General features: G+C 35.7%; 1 protein-coding gene across 8 annotated transcripts in view; it reads left to right on the top strand.

Moving 5' to 3' along the window:
• HMBOX1 (homeobox containing 1) overlaps positions 1-19,636 on the top strand; it is a 266,541-nt gene that overhangs the window by 116,956 nt on the left and 129,949 nt on the right. For all 8 annotated transcript variants that reach the window (XM_043988731.1, XM_043988733.1, XM_043988732.1 and 5 more), the window contains exon 5: positions 2,648-2,733. In XM_043988731.1, coding sequence (XP_043844666.1) covers positions 2,648-2,733 — 86 coding nt within the window. The remainder of the gene's footprint in view (positions 1-2,647; positions 2,734-19,636) is intronic.

The following is a 19,636-nucleotide window of genomic DNA, read 5'->3' as shown; positions in this document are numbered from 1 at the left end:
AAAAACTTCAGACATCCAAATTATTTAGCTTTCATAATCTTGTACATCCTGGATATTTTTTCTAAAACATATTATCATTTAATAAAGCAGTCATAAATACTTTGGAATTTTTAACTATTTTTGTTATTCATGTGAAATGTAGGTTATTTGATTTTTAAACAAAAGTGGAATAGACTACAGCCAGATCAACATGATAAACTTTAAATATTAATAGAGAATTCAATCTTGAAGTCCTTTTCTCCTATAGTTTTCCATATCGGGAGTTTTCAGCCAATAAGTTGATATCACCCTTTATATCTCAGAACTTACCTCAAAGCCAAAATGTTAACCCTTATGTAGGGAAATTGCCTTACAGAATTGCCCCTTCTATAGCATGTAATTTGAGTCTCCAGCTTTATATTTATTTTGTATTTACATATATGTGTGTGTTGATTTCTGTATGTACATACAGAAGAAATTAAAATATATGTAAAATACTTCTCTCATTATAATATAAGTTCTTTCCAGTGGAAGATTATTTCATTCTTTGTATGTAGCTAGGTAATGTGCTAGACCTGGAGACATTAACCCCTGAATTCAAATCTGGCTTCCAACACTTAGCTCTGTGACATGAGCAAATTAATTTCCCCTCTCTCTGGATAATAATAGCACCTACCTTGTAGGATTGTTATAAGGATAAAATGAGATAATATTTGCAAAGCATTCTGCAAACTTTAAGGCATTATATAAATGCAAGCATTCAGTGGCAATAGGAGGAGAGGAGGAAGAAGGAAAAAGAGGAGTGGTCATGGTAGTTGTAGTAGCAACATCACCATCAGCAGTGGTGGTGGTTGTAGTAGGATTTCATCAGCTCGTGGTACACTGACCAGCATATAATAGGAACTTAGTAAATGTTTGTGAGGGGAAGACAGAAGTACAGTACTTGTTTCCCTGTCCACTAAGGGTCTTCGTTCAGAAACACCCCCTCCATTCCACTTTCCTCCCATTTATCTCAGCCCTTAGAAAAATGAATAGTGCATTTTTTGGAAGTGGTTAGGGACCTGTTTTATAGTGACTTAGTACTGATTCTCACTGGCTACATTACTTTTATTTAATCTCTCTTTTTTTTTAACTTTTAAAATTTAATCTCTTTAAAGAATTCATGGAGATGGTGCTGAAGGCTTTTGATGTAGTCCATGCTTCTGTGGGATATGATCCATTTGTTAAAGTTAAATCAACAAATGAATAAGTTAAATCAAACTGGTGTCTCATTATATAATTAAAAACTATCCCTATTCCATCATCTTATCATTGAGCTCTGAGTATTACTTAAATTAATACAATCTTCATTTGTTCAAAAAATGTTTGAGTGCTTACATTATAACCTGGCACTATGGCTCATGTACATTTTCTTCTTTATTTTCTTCATGCATCAATAATTCTGTTTGGGATTTTAAGTTTTTTAAATATATAAAAAGGTTTTTTTAATCAGTTATTTTGTCTTGTTGAAGAAGCCGAAGTCATCCCATTAGTATAACTCCATTCAAATGAAGGAAGGTGGATGTAAATGTATTTTCATAACTTTAATGAGAATATATTGGTGGGGGGAACCTCTTTTAGAAAGATGATGACAGTAAAGAAAAAACCAAACCAATATACTGCAATTCTAAATGGCACAGGAGGTGAAACAGTTTTAGATATTAAATTTTCTATATGTTACAAATTTGGGAGATGAACAGTTTTTAAAAAATCAGTCTTCTGTAATTTTTTTAATTAAACCAGAAAAACCAAGAATAACCATTTAAAAAATAAATGGTTTCTTAAAATAGAGAATATTTTCTTTAGTAGTCATGAGTGTATAGCCATAATTTTTCCAAAGTTTTTAAAGCAAATTATGCATGTATTTTTCCACAGAAATTATATATGTTTCTCCTTTTTCTGATCTAGGATGTAATTTTTCTGTCTTTCCTCAACATAACAGATTTTCTGTCTTTATGTAAGCGATAAATTAAGAGGCAGTATGGTGTAGTGGACTGAGTGCTGGCTTTAGAGCCAGGAAGACCTGAGGTCAGATCCTATCTTTGATGCTTACTGACTTGGGCAAGTTGCTTAACTTTTCTATTTCTCAGCTTCCTCATTTTTAACAAGATGAGATTGGACTAGATCTAGAGTTCTTACTAGGGTCTGTGCATTTGATTTTTAATATTTTGGTAAATGTAATTCAGTATAATTGGTTTCCTTTGTAGTCTTGTATATTTTATTTTGTGCATTTAAAAATATTGTTCTGAGCAGGGGTCCATAGATTTTTGTCATGCTGCCAGAAGGGTGCATGGCCAAAAAAGGCTAAGAAGTCCTGGCTTAGATGGCTTCTGACATCTTTTCTACCCTAAATCTATGGTCCTTTGATGTACATCTCCCCACCTCCCTGTAGTGAAACTTTGTTTGTGGCACATTATGAATTAAGTAAAATGGTATTTTATTTTTGAATTTGGAAATATGATGTTTTGTGGTTTAATTTTCTATTCTCATATGGGTTTGATCTATCCTCCCTTCTTTCTGTTTTGTTCCTCTGTTTAGTCTCTACTTCCTACCGTTACCATTCTTAGTTAAGATTAGTATTTTTAACTTAAACATGCATTGGTCTTTTTTTTTTTTTCCTGTTTTTTAGGCGGGACAGTAGCGTGATAAAAGAGGAAATCAAAGCTTTTCTTGCCAATCGGAGGATTTCCCAAGCAGTTGTTGCACAGGTAACAGGTAAGAATTGAAATAGCCCTTTGTGTTGAAACCATATCTTGTCTCAGGGGTTGGTACAGATGTTTGATTCTGACTTTCATTTCTGCATTGCAGTACAGATCTGTCAACTTAGGCATGATAATGTATTCCTTTGATTTAAGACTCTTTGGCTCAGACATCTTAGAACTTCCTCAGTGCTTTTTTTTTCCCTTTTGGCTTATACTAGTGTTTTTTGGTTTGGGGGTTTTTTGTTGTTGTTTTTAACGCAGTAATAATCATGTATTTTCTATAACCTGTTTTTTTAGGTTTTTTTTTTAATATTGTTAGTGATTTGACTAGAGATTTACATGTCATAAGTTATATTTTATTTGTCTTTATCCATGTACACTAATCCTGATCATTTAAGAGTTCTGACAATCCATTTGCCCGTAAATTTGTGAATCCAATATGGGAGGAAAGGAAGGGTTTTTTGTTTGTTTGTTTTTTGATGTGGGGTGGGGTTTTTTTGTTTCTTTTGGTTTGGTTTTGGTTTTGGTTTTTTGCTTTTCCATGTTCCTGTGAACCTCTTTTTGTTCAAAATATTAAGGTCGGTGCCTGTTGTTATTATTAATACCATTCATGCTTTGGTGTCTGTCCCCTTCCTTTTTATTTAATTGGTTTTCTGGTTTTTTGTTTGTTTGTTTTTTATATTTAGTCTCCTTATCTCAGCCCATGCTAGAAATGCATCAGGTCTTCACCAGCCCCATGCCACTGTTGATTAGCATGGAAGCTTTGACCTACTCATTTCAAACCTGATTCAGACCAGCCTCTAGTTAGGCAGCTGGGTGGACCCTGCTCCTAGATATTCTTTATACTGGTGTTAGACTTGGTGAGTCAGTGTTAGTCCTGCTAAACTCCAGAACTCTCACACTCAAGTGACCTCATAGCCTCCTTTTTAGTATGAGGGATTATAGTTATTCCTCATCATGCCTAGTCCTTTTTTTGGTTACTTAAGTATAGATTTCAAATATATCTTTATGAAGTTCTTAAATATTTGGACACCATCTTGTCTTTTTGTTGTTGTTTTTTTTCCATTCTTCCTTTTTTCTTATATACTTTATGCCCTTCTTAATTTTAATTACTTTATAGAGCTTTTTTCCTTGAAATACACTAACTCTGCTAAGGAGATTCAAATGAGCCATAAAGCCTTCTAGTTACCTTCAAGATTGTAACACATCAAACCAATTGGAACTTTTGGTATGCCATGTTCCTTACTCAAAAACATATACATATTCCTGTATTTGAGTCTAAATTAACTAAAATTAAAGATTGTGCTTTACTTATATCCGCTACCGTGAGAGATTATTTTAGGTAATAAAAATTTTTTTTATAGTTTTGAGTTCCAGTTTCTATCACTCCTTCCCTCCCTCCTCTGTCCCCTCCCTGAGGCAATAAGTAATCAGATATGGGTTAGACATGTATGATTATGTAAATCATAGCCATATTAGTCATTTTGTAAAAGAAAACTTGAATAAAAGAAAAAATGAAAGTGAAAAATAGCATGCTTCAGTCTGTTTTCCCTCAGTATCAGTTTTTTCTTTGGAGGCGAATAGTATGTTTCATTAGTCATCCTTTGGGATTGTCTTGGATCATTGTATTGTTGAGAATAGTTAAGTCAGGGGCAGCTAGGTGGCACAGTGGATAAAGTACCAGCCCTGGATTCAGGAGGACCTGAGTTTAAATCCGGCCTCAAACACTTGACACTTACTAGCTGTGTGACCCTGGGCAAGTCAATTAACCCCAACTGCCACCCCCGCCCCCCAAAAAGAAAGAGAATAATTAAGTCATTCACAGCTCTTCATCAAACAATATTGCCATCTCTGTGTATGATGTTCCTTTGGTTCTGCTAACTTCACTCAGCATCAGTTCATGTAAGCCTTTCCAGGTTTTTCACACATCATCCTGCTTGTTATTTCTTTTTTTTTTTTACATCATTTAAAAAAAACTTTATGTTCCAAATTCTCTTCCTCCCTCCCTCCCCACCATCACCCCTCTTAAGAACTCAAGAAATTCAATATAAGTTATACATGTGTAGTCATGTAAAACATTTCCACATTAGCCAACTTGTGAAAGAAAACAGACAAAAACAAAACTTCAGATAAAGGAACTAACAAAAAAAATTATGCTTCAATCTATATTCAGATTCCATCATTTCTTTCTCTGTAAATGGATTGCATTTTTCTTAAGTCCTTTAGAGTTATCTTGGGTCATTGTATTGCTGAAAGTAACTGTCATTCACAGCAGATCATTTTACAATATTGCTGTTATTTTGTATACATATAGTACATTTATTTCACTTTGCATCACCTCAGGTAAGTCTTTCCAGGTTTTTCTGAAGGCATCTTGCTCATCATTTTTTAAATAGTAAACTATATTTATATAGTACTTTAAAGAGAGGTTTCCTTACAATAAACCCATGAGGTTGATTATTGCAACAACAGTAATAGATAACATTTATATAGTACCTTATACCTGACAAAGAATTTTCTTCACAGTAGCCCAGCAAAGTAGCATTCAGTCAACCCTCATCAATCAATTCTCATCTTCATTTAATCATCATCAATCCATCCATAATCAATAAATCAGTCAATCAGTCAAACATCATCATCATAGTCTTATATTGCTCTTGCCTCTGTTTCAAATTTTTTTTTCACAGTTAACTATTGCTAACTGTGTTTCTCTCCATCCTATTCCCTCCCCCATGATATTTACTCTATTTTCTATCTTCTTTCACCTCAAAAGTGTTTTGCTTCTGACTGCCTCCTCCCCCAGTGTGCCCTCCCTTCTTTTACCTCTCCCCCCTTATCCCCTTCCCTTCCTACTTCCCTGCAGGGTTAGATAGATTACTCTGCCCGATTGAGTGTGTTATTCCCTCTTTGAGCCAATTCTGATGAGAGTAAGGCTAACTCACTCCCCCGTTTGTCATTTCTTATAGCACAATAATATTCCATTACACATACCACAGCCTCTTTAACCATTCCCCAATTGATGGGCATTCCTTTGATTTCCAATTCTTAGCCACCACAAAAATTGCTGCTATAAATATTTTTGTTCAAATAGGTCTTTTCTTCTTTTGGAGGATGTCTGGGATATAAACTTGACACTGGTATTGCTGGATCAAAGGGTATGCACGGTTCTATAACCCTTTGGGCACAGTTCCAAATTGCTCTCCAGAATGGTTGGATCTTTTCACAACTCCACCAACAGTGGATTAGCATCCCAGCTTTCCCACATCCCCTCCAACATCCAGTATTTTCCATTTTTGTTTATATTTGTCACTCTGATAGGTGTGAGGTGATACCTCAGAGTTGTTTTAATTTGCATTTCTCTGATCAATAGTGATCTAGAGCATTTTTTCATATGATTATAGATAGCTTTGATTTCTTTGTCTGAAAACTGTTCATATCCTTTGACCATTTATCAGTTGGGGAATGACTTGTATTTTTATAGATTTGACTCAGTTCTCTATATAACTGAGAAATGAGACCTTTATCAGAGATATTTGTTTCAAAAATTCTTTTCCAGTTTTCTGCTTCCTTTGTAATCTTGGTTACGTTAGTTTTGTTTGTGCTAAAACTTTTTAATTTTATATAATCAAAATGATCTATTTTACATTTTGTTTTATTTTCTATATCTTCTTTGATCCTAAATTCTTCCTCTGCCCTTAAATCCGACAGATAAATATTTCCATGCTCTCTTAATTTGCTTATGTAAATCATGTACCCATTTTGACCTTATTTTAGTATACAGTGTGAGATGATGGTGTATACCTAGTTTCTGCCATACTGTTTTCTAGTTTTCCCAGCAGTTTTTGTCAAATAATGTGTTTTTGCTCCAAAATCTTGGATCTTTGGGTTTATCATATACTAGATTACTATAGTCATTTACCATAGTATAATTTGTACCTATTCTATTCCACCAATCCACCTCTCTATTTCTTAGCCAGTACCAGATTGTTTTGATAATTACTGCTTTATAATACAGTTTGAAATATGGTACTGCTTAACCACCTTCCTTTGTATTTTTTTCATTGATTCCCATGATATCCTTGAGCTTTTGTTTTTCTAGGTGAATTTTGTTACTATTTTTTCTAGATATATAAAATAGTTTTTGATAGTTTGATTGATATAGCACCAAATAAATTAATTTAGGTAGGATTGACATTTTTATTATATTGTCTCAACCTCCCGATGAGCAATTAATGTTTTTCCAATTGTTTAGATCTCACTTTATTTGTGTGAAAATTGTTTTGTAGTTCTGGTCATATAGTTTCTGAGTTTGTCTTGGCAGGTAGATGTCCAAATATTTTATATTTGCCACTGTTATTTTGAATGTAATTTCTCTTTATATCTCTTGTTGCTGATTTTTATTGGTAATATATGGAAATGCTGATGATTTATTTATTTTGTATCCTGCAATTTTGCTAAAGTTGTTAATAATTTCAAGTAGCTTTTTAGTTGATTCTCTAGGATTTTCTAATCATAACATCATATCGTCTGCAAAGAGTGATAGTTTTGTTTCATTGCCTGTTCAAATTCCTTTAATTTATTTTTCTTCTATTATTGCTATAGCTCACATTTCTAGTATAATATTAAATAATAGAGGTGATAATGGGTATCCTTGTTTCACCCCTGATTATATAGGGAAGGCTTCTAGCTTATGGCTATTACAGATAATGCTTGCTGATGGTTTTAGATAAATATTACTTATCATTTTAAGGTTACTATGAGACATTAAACTGACTGTATTTTATAAATCGTGAACTTCGTATCAGAAAGCCAAGATGAGCCAGCGATTTCTATATGATTAGTACCTCTGATCAGAGCATGAAGCTTTAATTATAGCTGCTTGGGGGAGTAGAAATGTAAGGAGAAGGATAACTGATTAATTTTCCAGGGACTCTTCCCACATATATGAGTCTCTTTTATTGCAATTAATTATTGTAGTGCCTCTTTCCTCTTAGCCTCTTCCCAATCTTTTCCAGTCAAATATTTCAGAGAATATTGTTGCCTTTATCTTTAGGAATGAAGTAAAACATGTAATGACTTCTATACAGTATGTAGGGTTCATATGAAACCTACTGACACATATGGATAATAAGATTTTGCTCTTTTTTGCTTGGATTATAGCCCTATAATTGGAAGCATTCTAGGGCATCTCCCAGGTTGTTAGTCAAAAAATTACTTTATATAGCTTTAAAACTCAGTACAATATTATAAGATTGACTTCTTCTGAAAAAGCATTTCAAAACTACATTGGTCTTTGGTATACCACTAGATCTATTAAATTACATAACGGTCAAGTCTTTCTTCCAATACTTCGCCCTTCTTTATATATTGAAACACTATCCCTTCACAGAGAGATACTTAAATTATCTTGTGTTTCTTACATAGTTTTTGAAGTTGATCTAATTAGTATTATTGTAAATGATGTTAAAAAGTGTGAAAATACATTCACACATAAATACATACACATAACTTTTGGAGACAGTCAGTATATTTAGGGGGGCATGGCGCTTGACCTGTGATATCATTGGTATTTCCAGTTGTTCTGCATTTTGTAGTCTTTGTAGAGTTGCCTGGGGGCACTAAGAAATTAAGTGACTTGCCAAGGGTCAAAGTAGCCAGTATATGTCAGAAATTGGACTGGAATCTAGGTTGTCCTAACTACAAGACTGACCCTTGCTCTCCCTCTTCCTAAAATTTCTCTTTCCTCACTAATGAATATAGATTTTATCTTACCTTTCTTTTATTTTTCTAAGGATGTGGAAAACATTTTTGTTTGTTTCTTAAGAATGTTTCATGATCTGCTATATACCATAATATTTTATTTGTCCTCTATCACTTCCAAACTTGCAGTATCTTTTTTAGCTTTTGTCTTCTTAGATTTTGTTAATTTAACCATGTTTAACCTTGGAATACCTTTCATAATTTTATAGCTTTTAATCATGTTCTAGCTCATTGCTTTAGTCTGTTTGCATGTTAGTCCCCTGCAACATTTTGTTGTCTTCTTTCACGTTTTTACTTTCTTCTGACTTGTATTAAACAGAATTGTGTAAGATTTTTTTAGATGCACTGTGGTTTTCTGGATATTTGTCCTATGTTGCCATTATCTTTCTTGATAATACTAAATATTTTAGGCCTTTTATCCTTCAGCATCACATTAAATGCATATATGAAGGAAGCATTCTGTGATGACTTCCCATGTCCCTTTCTAAAACTATAGCCTCTAACAAGAGTTTGTTTTGTTATTCCCAATATTTCCTGTTACTGTATTACTCACATTTGATTAAAGATAATATTACTGTTTTTCTACCTAGTGATGGACATTCTAGTTCTTTCAACATGGCCTTTGATAGTATTGATTCTCCTATTCTCCTAAAACATTTATTTTCCTTTTGCTTTCAATTTTTTCTTCATGTCATCAACCATTCCTTTTTTCCCCAATTCTTTTCTAGCTCCTTCTCCTGTCTGCTAATTGGAACTAAATTCTGTCCCTAGACAGTTTATGAACTGTTTAAGGTATAGGAGACTATGTCAAGACAGAGATTGATCTCTTCCCTTTAACTTTAGTCCTAGACATTAAACTGAGGCTGTTATCTCAAACTCCCATTGCTCCACACAACTTATTATTCTCGGCACCACTGCCCCCCCCCCCACCCCAAACTCCCAACAGCTTCTCTTTGCAAAGATCACATTTCTGTCCGTGGCCACTTTAGTCTCTCAGACTAGATCTGTTGGAACCATCTTTGAAATGTCCTTTTTCAGCCCCGTGAATAGTTTGTCACCATATCCTGCCATTTCTTCCTTCACAGTGTCATATATCCAAGGTTTTATAACCTTATGATTAGTGTAGATTTTATAATTCATATTAAGAAATGTGAAGATGGACTGATATGCTCTTTTTCAGGAGCTAGAAATTTTGCTTTGGCCATTGAATATTCCAGGATCAAGTTAGACATAGTCCTTGATCTCAAGGGTCTCCCTGGTTAATGGGTGAAGTAAGACATATGTAGAAGTACTAATTGGTGTTTAAAAGAGCAGTCCACACAAAGGACCATGAAAAACTGAAGAAAAGGAAGATAATTTCCAGCCATTGAGGTATCTGGAAAGACTTGATCATGGAGATGATCCCTATACTAGACTGTGAGAACCAAGGGATGTGAAGAGGCAGTCATACAATCAGTATCCAGGACAGGGAGGAGCAATAAAAAGAGGATTAGATTTTAAATCCCAGCTTTGGTACTTATTGCCTATGTACCTTAGGCAGGTTGCATCACTTTTCTATTCTTCAGTGACCTCAATTGAAAAATGAGAGGGTTAGACTAATGATTTCTAACATTTAAGGTAAAATTATATCCTATTATTTTAAGGAGTAGTAGAAGACAGTACGAGAATAGTGAATGGTGAGTAATCCAGTTTGGTCAGAAGGTAGAGTATCTAAAGGAGAACAGCAAAGATTTAAAATAAGATTAGAGTATAGGTTAGCATTAGATAGTTTGTATATTTTTTGTGTGTGTGAGGCAATTGGGGTTAAGTGACTTGCCCAGGGTCACACAGCTACTAAATGTTAAGTATCTGAGGTCAAATTTGAATTCAGGTCCTCCTGACTCCAGGACCCGTGCTCTATCCACTGCGCCACCTAGCTGCCCCATTTTGTATATTCTTGAATGCTGAATTTGGGTGTTTCTACTATAGTAACTATAAGCACTGATTTTTTAATGATTTGGATGTGTTGAAATTTGAAATCACTTTTCCTATGTAGATAGTGGGGCCCACTTTTCAGGTTTTTTAGCAAAGGAATGACTTGAAGAAAACATTAAGATTATGTGGCCAGGGGCAGCTAGATGGCGCAGTGGATAAAGCACTGGCCCTAGATTCAGGAGTACCTGAGTTCAAATCTAGCCTCAAACACTTAACACTTACTAGCTGTGTGACCCAGGGCAAGTCACTTAACCCCAATTGCCTCACCAAAAAAAAAAAAAAAAAGATTATGTGGCCAGTAGTGTGAACAATAGACTGAAGCAAGGGGACATTGGCTACAGGAAGACTAGGAGGTTATTTTACATTAGTTCAGGTATGAAGTAATGAGTTAGAGTCATAGAGATGAAAAGAAGGTAAAAAAAGATTCAAGAAATACTTCATCATGGAAGTGGATAAGTTCACCAAGGGGAAAGAAAAGAAATAGAACAAAATACCTAACCTTCAGCAATACCTATATTTAGGGAATAGGAGAAGAAAGAGAATCCTACAAAGTCGACAAAAACATACGTGGAAAGCTCGAGAGGTCAGCAGTATAGTCTATGGGAGAAGAGAGTATAAGGGCAATGGACTAATTGAGGAGAGGTGATGCTTTACTTGAGGAAGTACCATCATTTACCCAGTTTTTAAAAAATCAAATATTGTAGAGAATCCTGCCATCTGCATATTTAGATTTCTCTAACTTCACTAAACATTTATTAGTTACCTAATGTGTACACAGTATTGTATCTTTTAGACCCATGCAAAGCATAGAGATGAATGAGTTTTTCCCCTTGAGTTGTAGGGCTTTTTGTTTTGTCTGTTTTAACTACTTTAATCTATATGGAGCCCGAGATGTGAAATAAAAGTTATGTTATATTGCCTCAGCCTCCAGATTTCTGTGTTGTCACAGAGATAATAATGTAAAATGCTTTGCAATCTTTAATGAAGTACATAAATGTTAACCACAGTTATTATTTCTTTCCTACCAACTGAATCTATCCATTTCGCTTGTCTTAGTAGATTAATGTTAGTCTTTTTGCCATCATCTTCCTCCTGATGTTACCAGTTTGATTTTGTTATTGTATTCTGAAACACCTTCATCATATTACCGTGTTATAGTTCCAGCTGGTTTTAGATTTCTTCTGAAAACTCTTTTATGGCTGAAAGTTAATTTCAAACACAGTCACAGACAGCAAAGAAGAGGCTACCAACTCTTTCTACTTTTAGTTGTTTAGTCAGTGTGGATATCAGTGTGGATATGTAAATTTTACCCTCTTTGAACAAATAGACATCATATTCTGCAATCATTTTTAATAGGAGCATCTATCTACTTGTAAAAATATGCCAACAAGAGTCAACATGGTATAGATGAAGCCTTGGATTTGGAGACAGCAGATCTGGGTTCCTATATGGGTGCTGTATCCAATCTCTGCTAGGTAGTACTTATCTGGGCATCATTCAGTCATCAAATCTCTCAGATCGGGGCAGCTAGGTGGCGCAGTGGATAGAACACCAGCCCTGAATTCCGGAGGACCTGAGTTCAAATCCGACCTCAGACACTTAACACTTACTAGCTGTGTGACCCTGGGCAAGTCACTTAACCCCAATTGCCCCCCCCCAAATCTCTCAGATCCTCAGTTTCCTCATCTATTATATGAATTCTTCTAGCTCTAAATCATATGAATCTTATTTTTGGAATTTTAGGGAGAGGGGTCAGAGATACTTCCTCTGCTGTGGTTTATTTTAAAAACAGTAAGGACCAATGTTAATATATGAAACAATAAAATAACTTCAGCTTTGTAGATAAAACTGAAAGCCAGCTAGTGGTTCAGTTCAAAAGAAAATGCTAAATAGCAGAATTTTTTTTTTAATGTAGTTAAGGTGCAAAATTCTAATATCCATGCCAGCTCTAGAAGCAAACACAGTGGCTTCTTTTTATAGATATTCAGGATTTCTATAATAAGATAAACAAGAAGTTCATGGGTGGGGTCTGTATAAATAATCTCCTACTGATAGGAAAAATGACAGTGTAAACATGAGATAATAATAGTTCCTACTGAATTTCTTTGCTTGTTATTGAAACTTTTTTCACCTAGTCACAGCTGTTCCCTCCAGGGGTAGGTTTTTACCTCTGCAATAGGTCAACAGAATTCCAAATTGCTATTAACAGTGGTGGGAATTAGGTTGAATGGACTATTTTTAAAGACTTATCCCTGTCGTAATAGCAAATATCCGCGTTACCAATCTTCTCTTTGGAAAGGAAATTTTTTTCTTTTTGTGAAAGTAAATTAATAGGGCAGCTACGTGGCATAGTGAATATAGCACCAGCCCCAGATTCAGGTGGATCTGAGTTCAAATATGGGCTCAGACACTTGATATTTACTAGCTGTATGACCCTGGGCAAATCGCTTAACCCTCATTGCCCCAGAAGAAAAAAAGTCAATTAATATTTCTTAGAGGTGAGATTTTTTCAATTCTCTGAAAAAGTCAATAGAATAACTGTATAGACATCACTTAACTTTAAGCTGTAACCTTTCCCTTCAAATAATGAGACCAAATAATCATTCATTTAATGTCTTGTCAGCCACTGAGTAAAACTAGTTTTATTTCGGTTTCTTGCAGAACAGTTAACATCCTTAAAAATTCAAAGTCTCTAATAATTCTTAAAAATTACAGTTCATTTCAACTATTTTCTTAAATTGCCAGGATGTCATGGAAAGAATGCTAGACTGACATTCAGATGACTTAGATTCTGGTTTTAATTGCCATTAACTCCAGACCTTGGATAAATTACCGCCTTTCTGGACCTCATTTTCTTATCTCTAAAAAGAAGGGATTGGGCTAAATCACATAAATTTCCTTGTGGCTCTCAGTCCTCTCTTTTCTCTATCTAAAATTTTATTCTTCTTTTCTGAGTTTTAAATAGTATTGTGTATACAACACAATTGCATCACCATTCTCATTCTCAGGTGTTTTGCTTTTAACTATAATCTTTGCTGAGAGGTTTTGAGCAGTGTTCAAATTCAATTTCACTTTTTAGATTTGGGGTAGATATTAATTTATGCCCCCTGTCATTTCAAATGCTTTATTTTACTTTTTCTTCTTATTTTTGTACTATGTCTTTTCAACCTGTGGTAGAGAGTAGGATCTATAGTATCTATAAATGTCAATGCTAGTACTGCCCAGATTCAAAGGATCCTTTTGCCTGTGACTAATCCTCCTTCTTATTTTGTCTTCCTTTTCCTTGTACCTTCCTCTTTTTCCTGGTGAATTGAATATGTTTATACATCTAACGGTGTGTGTGTGTGTGTGTGTGTGTGTGTGTGTGTGTTTTCCCTCCTTTGACCAATTCAGATGACAGTGTGGTTCAAATGACACTCTCTCTACTTACTCCTTCCGAATTTGGATAGACTCATACTTGTGTCCCAATCAGATGAGATAATAATCTCTTCCCCTTTCTTTCTTAGAATATCCCTTTCCTCCCCTCTTTTAAAATTTTTTTTGGGGGGATCATCAAAATCACTCTCAGGTTTTCTAATTTAACTGTCTTTATGATCCTGAATGATAGGGGAACATTTGTATTAGCTCTTCCTATTAAAATATTATCTTCAGATAGTTCTTTCCAATGGCACAATGGATAGAATGCAGGGCCTAGAATGAGGAAGACAAGTATGAATTCTGCTTCCCACCCTAAGTAGCTATATGATTTGGGGCAAGTCAGTTAAAACTCTTTATGTCTCAGCTTCTGCATCTTCAAAATGGCTCTAATAATAGCACCTGCTTCACAAGGTCCATGTCAGGATCAAATGAGATAATATGTACAATGCTTGTAAACCTTAAATCACTTTATAACTGCAAGCTATCATTATCATTATCATCATCGACTTTATTATTGTTATTTTTATTTAGCATCCTCTTTGACCCCTGATGACAGAGGATCATGTATCGCTTCCCCCTATCGAATATAAACATTTCATTCCTGTATAGTCCTTTTGATTGCTTGTTTTTATTTATCTCTTTGCATTTATTTTGACTCCTTTGTTTATGTTTCAACATTTTTACTCAACTCTGGTCTTTTCATAAGGAATATTTGGAGGTTTCTCTTTCTTTAAAGCTTCTTTTTTCCCCTATAGCATTATGCTTAGTTTTTCTGGGTAAGTTATTCTTTTTTGTAAGCATCTATCTTTTGCCTTTTGGAATATTGTATTCTAGGTTCTCTTCTTTATAGTGGTAGCTGCTAAATCTTGTATGATCCTGACTGTGGTTACTTGGTACTTAACTCTTTTTTATAGCCTGTAGGTTTTTTTTCTTTTTTTTTAGCCCAGACACTCTGGAGTTTGTGACATTACAGGCAGTTTTCATTTGGGGCTTTCTTTTAGGAGATGATCAGTGAATTCTTTACATTTTCCCTTTGCCCTCTTGTTCTAATAGGTCTGGTCAACTTTCTTTCAAGATTTCTTGCGGGGGCAGGTAGGTGGCACACTGGATAAAGCACTAGCCCTGGATTCAGGAGGACCTGAGTTCAAATCCAGTCTCAGACACTTGACACTTACTAGCTGTGTGACCCCGGGCAAGTCACTTAACCCCCATTGTCACATCCCAAAAAAATTAAAATTAAGATTTCTTGAAATACGATATCCAGGTTCTTTTTTTTTTGGTCATGGTTTTCAGGTAGTACAATAATTCCTAAATTACATCTTCTCATTTATTTCCACATTAGGTATTTTTTAATGAGAGATATCTTAGATTTTCTTTCTTTTTTTTTTTTAAGTTTTTTGTCATTTCTTATATCATCATATATTACTGTCTTGTCTCAAACTTTTGTTTGATTCATTCTAATTTTAAAGTGGTCTATTCCTTAGGTATTCTTTTGTGACTTTTGCACTAAGCTATTAATTCTCCTAAGTCTTGGTTCCATAGCTCTCATTTCTTTTCTGATTTATCATTTTTTAATGCTTTAAAAAATTTTTTTTGCTTAATTTTTTTCTAGGAATTATAATAGGCCTTGTGGTCAACCTCTGTTTTCCTTTGCTTGTCTGTGTTTAGGAGTTTTTCTTCTTTGAGTTTGTGTCTTGGGTGTCCCTGGCACTATAGCTCTTTACTATGGGGGTATTTGGGGGTGGGGTGGGTTAGAGTTTCCACATTGTTCCAGCCTTACTTCCAGGATTGGAACTTTGTTTTTTTTGCAGGACAGTGGGGGTTAAGTGACTTGCCCAGGGTCACACAACTAGTGTCAAGTGTCTGAGGCCAGATTTGAACTCAGGTCCTCCTGAATCCAGGGCTAGCGCTTTAACCACTGCGCCATCTAGCTGCCCCCAGGATTGGAACTTAGTGCTAGGCGCTGTGCACTTTGGAGGGAATGAATGTCAGGGTCTTGTATGCTCCTGTTCTGTGTTCTTTGGAGTCCTGCTACTGCTTTTTCCAGGTGTTAAGTAAGGATCCCCAGGAGCAGCTTGGGCCAGGGAACTACAAACTTTCAGCAGGTTTAAGCTGTCTGACTCCTGCACATTGGACTTTCTATGCTCTTGATTCTAATTTGGGAGTAGATAGCACAACTCCAGACTTGGCTTCTAGTAGACACTGGTGGCCCCCACTCCTCTCTGTAGGTCAGAGCCACAAGGTGATGGCAGAGATATGGAGATATGGGGTGACCTCTAGTCTGAGCCCAGGGGCTAAATCAGAAATCACACTGAAGTCTGATGGACAGCTCTGTTTGCATATATCCCAGGGACTGAATTTGATCTGCTCAGGAGACAGAACTGTAGGCACACCCTTGTTCCATAATTCCTTCACTGGTTACTTCCCTGGAAGCCAGATTGATGACCTTAATATAAAAAAAAAAAAAGATCCAATGTGGTTTGGTTTTGGCTTTTGCAATCACTAATTGCTCTGTTACTCATCTTGGATTTTTTGGCATAGTTGTAGCAAGAGTGGGGTTGTACTGGTTGTTTTGTTGTTGTTGTTGTTGTTGTTGTTTTATTATTTGAACAAGCATTTATCAAGCACCTCCTATATGCCAGGCACTGTGCTAAGTGCTTTGCAAGTGTTAATTCATTTTATCCTCATAGCCCTGAGAGGTAGATGCTATTACTATCCCCATTTCACAGATTAAGAAACTGAAGCATACAGAGAGTAAGTGACTTGCTCATGGTTTCACAACTAGTTAGTGTCTGAGACCAGATTTGAACACAAGTCTTGATTCTAGGCCTAGTGCTTTATTCACCGTGCCCCCTAGTTTCTTCTAAGGCAGGAAGTTAAAAGAACTAGAGCTGTTCTAAGCTAATAGTCCTATAAACATATTTTGAAAATTAGGAAGTTGCAATAGCCCCTACTTAGACCAAGTCAAGGCCTCTTTGAAGTAGAATATATGAAATAATAAACCTATCAAATTAGAGGTTTTTAACCTTTTTTGTGCATGGACCCCTATGGCAGTCTTTTGAAGAGGTATAGCTTTTCTGTGAATAATGTTTTTAAATACATAAAATACCATGGAATATAAAGGAAACCACATATATGAAAATATAGTTAGCAAAATATTAAAAACAAATTCACAGACCCCAAGTTAAGAACCCTTGCATTAGAACCATTCTGGTTAAAGTTTCTAGTAATCCCTGTTTACAGTACTCTGATACATAAAGATATTAAAAAGCTTTTTTCAATTATAAACATAAATAATTCTTTTATAGTGATCAAGAAGTAGTTCAGAAAGTACCTTGAGGCATAGTTGAAAAACTTTTGAAGTCTTTTGTTTTTATGGTACCTTCCTTTCTTTTCTTTTCTTTCTTTTTTTCTGGGGCAGTGGGGGTTAAGTGATTTGCCCAGGGTCACACAGCTAGTAAGTGTCAAGTATCTGAGGCCGGATTTGAACTCAGGTACTCCTGAATCCAGGGCCAGTGCTTTATCCACTGCACCATGTAGCTGCCCCCTGATACCTTATTTTCAACTGTGTCTACTTCCTGACCACCACCCCCTATCTTTCCCGAGACAGAATAAAAAAAGAGAGAGAAAAAGGGCAGTTTTTTAAAAAAGGAACTATTTGACCCATCAGCTAAGTGGACAGTATATAGGCAATATTCCTCACCTACACTTCCCCATTTCTGAACAAAAGATAGAGAAGTACATGGCATTTTCATATTACCTGGGGCTGAAATCTCATATACATGTAGTATTCTCAGCTTGCGTGCAGCTGAAATGGGCTTTCAAGCTTGGGAGGAAGAAAAACGAATGAGACGCAGGAACCGACAGGCAACAGAGAGCGCAGTTTTCCAAGGTCCTCCTTGTGGCAGGAGCTGCGACTCCCATATAGACTGCTCAGCCACACCATGGCCTGTGGCTCTTCCAGGTCATCCGAGTGGCTGATCCATGGTGTCCTCCACTGGTGGAAGCCTACTAATTCTCTTCCTTGATTAGAATGTTTGGTGTCTGTGCTTATCTATTTGTATCCCTACTGCTTTGCATGTAATTACCACTTGCTTAATGCTTTTTTATTCAGTCTCTAGTGCCAAGTTTGGTCACTACAATTACCTTATTCAAGTTTTGGGGGTTCTTATTATTTACGTTGTTATCGTCTTTGTAGATGTTGTTTTCCTGGTTTTACTTTACTTAGATGTGTGTGTTCCTGTCTGTCCACAGCTCCTCTGATAGAGGACAAGACTAAATCTCTCTCCTCCCTCATCACATCCCCTTCACTTTCTTTCATTCCAACTTTACACAATTCCTTCATTGCTCAGAAACAGCCCTAGTATAGCTGTAAGGTGAGATTGAGGGATGATTAAATTCAGTAGATCTCTTCCTACCCCCAGTAGAATTAAGGCAACATTGTAGGAAACTTTCTTTTCTATATATACTCTCATTGGCCTCATTAGCTCTCATAACATCTCTGGGCAGATGATTTCAAAATCTATACATCCAGCCTTAGTCTGTCTTCAGAGCTCTAGTCTCATCATCACTAATTGCCTATTGGATGTTTTAAAGTGAACATGCTGTAAGCATCTCAAGCTAAGTACATTTAAATCTGCACTCATTTTCCCTCCCTCAGCTTTCCTTCACTTCACATTTCATTATTTCCAATTCCTGTTGATGTTACCTGAAAAACTTTTCTCATATTCTTCATCTTTTCTGTAATAAAACAGTCAAACTATAGTTAAAGCATTCATCACCTCTCCCCTGAACTGTTTCAGTGGCCTCCCAATTGGTTCCTCTGCCCCAGTTCTCTCCCCTCTCGAATCTGTCCTCTACATAGCTACTAAAATAATATTCCCAAAGCATTGGTCTGAACTTTCACTCCCCTACTCAATAAATTCTAGGAGCTACCTGTTACCTCTAAGGTCAAATACAAATTCCTCTTGACATTTAAAACTCTTTACAACCTGGCTCCACTCTGCCTTTCTAGCTTTATTATATATTATTCCTCTTCAGATCAACTGTTTTGAACTTGCTATTATTCTGACACAATAGCTGGCACAAAGTAAACACTTGGTAAATGTTGGTTGATTCATTAATACAGAAATTGTTGGAGGATTCATTGATAGGTGCTGCTGCTAATCAAACTTATCAACACAGAGAAACATTTTAAAAACTAGTTAACATATGATCACAAAATAAACCCTTGGTATGCAAAAACCATTGGGCCTTGAGCAGCATAGGCAGGACAGGCACAATGGAAGTTTATAGAAGGCAGAAGACATTCACATCAGTAATCAGGTAGAGAGGAAGGGGGAGATCTATATCAGGTAAAATAATAAGTTGGTCAGTAAACATGGGGGATATAACTGAAATTTACAGACTAACCAATAATACCAAAGCTTTAGCTAGTTGACATACTCATCTTAAGTAAATAGAGGTAATAAAAGCTGAGCCAGAAATTCTCTTATCACTAACCAGTTAATCACCAGAGCTATAGTTCAAGGTCTCAGCTAAATTCTGTAACTAATTAAGTGACTTGTTTTCTTGAGCAAATGGCAGTAATAGCCAAACCAGAAAAATCTTTTATGACAATTCCTTATAGACAGGCCTTGTCCCATCACTGTACCTTTGCACTGGCTGTCTTTCATACCTGGAATGTACTCTTGCTTCACCTCTGCCTTTTAGAAATCTCCATTTTTGTTAAAGTTTCAGTTCAGTCTTTAAATTCTATGTGAATT

This window comes from Dromiciops gliroides, chromosome 2, assembly GCF_019393635.1.
Source record: "Dromiciops gliroides isolate mDroGli1 chromosome 2, mDroGli1.pri, whole genome shotgun sequence".
Lineage (NCBI taxonomy): Eukaryota > Metazoa > Chordata > Mammalia > Microbiotheria > Microbiotheriidae > Dromiciops > Dromiciops gliroides.
This window is presented reverse-complemented; position numbering and strand designations above follow the sequence as displayed.